Here is a 3,297-nt window from a genome sequence, read left to right as displayed (position 1 = left end):
GAATGACGTGGCGGAGATGGAGATGGAGATTTCTCCGATGGTACCCTCTCCGAGCTGACTCTCCCGAAAGATTGTCCGCTCGGCAGGGGCGATGGAGATGGCGTGTAAAGTTGACCTTTCCCTGCACCCATTTGGATTGGGTTCCTCCTTGAAGGGGAGGCACCGGATTTGTTGACATTTTTGTCGTTCTTACGGTTCTTAGCCATTGCTAATGAGATTGCATAGAACAATTGAGATTGGCTTTTTTTTTATTGAAAGTCTTCCCCACAAACATCGCCAAATTGTTTCGGGTGAAAATAATGGGACCTTCGAATAGGTCCTTTCTGGTGGGCTGAAGGCTGGACTTTGACCAAGTGATGACTGGGCTGAGGATTTCCTGGACAACAAACACACGTAAACTGGTCTCGGGGGTTGTGCTGAGGAAGGCCCCTCTAATGCCGAAGTCAGTACGGTGGTTTAGAGAGAGAAAACTATGCAAGATTATTAATTGCTTGAGGCTCTAAGTAAATGAATGTAGAGAGAGAAGAGTGAATGTTTTTATACCTTGACATTGAGGAGGAAATGGGCCTTGGTCAAATGGGCTTACCATGTTGACTAGCCTTTGACTAACTTGACATGGAATGGAGAGTTGAATCATGACCTTGGACTTTATAATTGAACCATTTATGAACTGACCCAAGTGGAGTAAATTGGACCCAAACAATTGGTAATATCATGAGACGACGTGAATACACACAAAGAGAGGATCCTCCGCATGATCATTATATGACTACCCGTTTCACAGGGCACCACCTAGCACGATCTAGTTATACTCAAGTCTTGCCTATTTGTTGTTTAAACATTATCATGCAATCTAGATCAAACACATTATCAACCAAATTAATTACTAGTATTAGTATACTCATGTACCAAAAAAGTCAACTCATAACAAATTAATTATTGTTAGTATATTCACGTAAATTATAGCCTCAATATACCTTATATTAATCAATTGTTTGGACAAAAAAAACACATACATTCAATTATATGCTTGTATATACTTGTAATAATTAATTAGCATCTAAGAATATAAATTCTAAAGCCATCCATAATTGTAAAATTAATTTGTTTTTCAAGGAATGGGAATTAGAGGAAAGCTTGAAGTTGAAGTTGAAATTAAGTTTGATGGAGATGTATTTCGTCAACTTTCTGGTCAAAATCCAGAACTTGTTCCCAATATCACTCCAGATAAAATACATACTTGTGATCTTCATGAGGGAGAATTAGGCAAGCTCGACTCTGTCATTTCTTGGTATTATACCGTTGGTAATGTCTACTCATCCTTATTCATATACTTCTTAATAATTGTGATCATACATTCAATTCATAATAATTTATGCATATCATTTAATTTAATTTCTTGTATATGTAAATGTAAGGTTATTACGTTACATTTCGTCAAAAAATAAATAAATAAATAAATAAAATAAAACAAAATTATGTTACAGATGATCATACTTTTTATTTTCTTTCAAATTTATTGCAACACTTTTGACTTTAATTTTGTGATAATGTATGTCCATTTCATAATTATGTCAACATTACGGAGTAATTTATTTTATTAAAATTTCTAATTGTGAATGTGATATTTTAGAAAACATAATATATTGAGATACACCATATTATTAAATCATTCATCAAATAAATAAATACACAAAATGATGTCATAATTTGGGTGTGTTCTATTCGCCTGATTTTTACTGATGATCTGAACTTATTAGGCTATTTGCCCTTATTAGAATTTATTTTAGTTATAAGTTAAACTTGGGTAACTATGATTAACGCTTATCACAACTTATTTGAACTTATTTTTCCTGAATTTATCTTATCTGAACTTATTAACCCTAAAATAGTAGAAATAAGGTGAACATAACAGGGTTTTATTAGTAACATTTGTGAATAGTGTCAAAATTTTGATACTAATGCTATTATGAACATGTACGGGAGTCTGATTGTCTAGAGTTATATATAGTCAAGTACTCCCTCCGTTCCACAATATTGTTCCTGTTTTTTTTTAAAATAAGAGATAATCTTCTAAATTTCTCTCAATCTATAAGAACAAATATAGTCATGTGAAAGCTAGTTTGATTAGTCTTGATGAGTACATTTTTATATCTAACTTTTATAATTTTTGCTAATATGATACTAAACATAATTGCGGTTAAAGATAGGCAAAAATTACATCGATTTACGTAAACAGTAACATTATTATAAAACGGAGGGAGTAATATATTAATCAGTATATGATGCATGAATTGCAGATGGGAAGAAATGTGTTGCTAAGGAGATAGTTGAAGTCATAGATGAAGAAAACAAATTTGTGAGATTCAAAATTATTGAAGGTGATCTCCTTGAAGAGTTCAAGAGCTTAACAATAAGTATTCATGTGATTCCTAGAGGTGAAATAACAGTTGTTAAGTGGAGTGCTGAATTTGAGAAAATTGCTGATGATGGGCCTTACCCAACCCAAATTATTGACTTCTGCATAGGTATTACCAAAGATATTGAGAGGCATCATATCAATGCATAAGCATTAGGCTATATATGCATGAATATTTGGGAGATGATACACATAGACTTAGTCTATGTATATCCCCACATAGACATCCAATATCTTTTTGACAACTCATCATTCATCAAAAACATAAAAGCGGGATTTAAAAGCGGTAAGAGTTTAATAAAGTCCGCCATTATTGTAGAAAGAAGAGGGAAATTTAGCGCTCAAATGCAGTGAAAATTTTTAGCGCTGAAATTTCATAAAAATTTAATCTCAACATCCCAATTTAGTTTGTTAAATGCTGAGCAACCATTAATGGCTAATGAAATTGAAGGTATTCTTGAAATTGTTAGAATAGGAGCCAAACAACATTCATCTTCTTGTTGCCATGGGCAATCTAAATTTGAGTTAATTTAAAAATAAAATACAAATTATCAACTTGAATTACTAATTGAACCATAACTTTCATTATTTAGATGGTTGTAAGTTATTAATAGAATTTGATACAGTTGAAGAAATAAGTTTTGCAATGAATTTTTATTGATTTTACTTAAAGTTTGATGGTGATTATTGTAAATTAGCGATTAAATACACCGTATTTGAAGATAAGGACTGTTAGAATGTTGATTTATAATGGTTATTGGTTAGATATATTTTAGCTTAGCAAATTGTGAATTTTTAAAACATGTTGTAATTATGTTAGTGTCACATGAATTTTTTTAGTATCAATTTGATTAATGTTGGTATAATTGTATGAAATT

The 3,297-nt window shown here is 31.8% G+C and overlaps 1 protein-coding gene across 1 annotated transcript; it reads left to right on the top strand.

Annotated features, from left to right (window-relative positions):
- The first annotated feature begins 1,118 nt into the window (after positions 1 to 1,118).
- LOC145634614 (MLP-like protein 31) lies at positions 1,119 to 2,569 on the top strand. The gene is made up of 2 exons (XM_081686025.1): positions 1,119 to 1,305; positions 2,301 to 2,569. The coding sequence occupies exons 1-2, from the start codon at positions 1,119 to 1,121 to the stop codon at positions 2,567 to 2,569; spliced, it is 456 nt and encodes a 151-aa protein (XP_081542151.1).
- The last annotated feature ends 728 nt before the right edge of the window (positions 2,570 to 3,297 follow it).

Source organism: Chenopodium album, chromosome 6, assembly GCF_948465745.1.
Source record: "Chenopodium album chromosome 6, dcCheAlbu1.1, whole genome shotgun sequence".
Lineage (NCBI taxonomy): Eukaryota > Viridiplantae > Streptophyta > Magnoliopsida > Caryophyllales > Amaranthaceae > Chenopodium > Chenopodium album.
Note: the sequence above shows the minus strand (reverse complement) of the source record. Positions and strands in the feature narration are given on the sequence as shown.

Excerpts from the sequence above, each read along its gene's own strand:
- LOC145634614 (XM_081686025.1), top strand. The coding sequence starts at position 1,119 with ATGGGAATTAGAGGAAAGCTTGAAGTTGAAGTTGAAATTAAGTTTGAT. Across the intron at positions 1,306-2,300 it reads TTCTTGGTATTATACCGTTG|ATGGGAAGAAATGTGTTGCT; the intron begins GTAATGTCTACT and ends CATGAATTGCAG.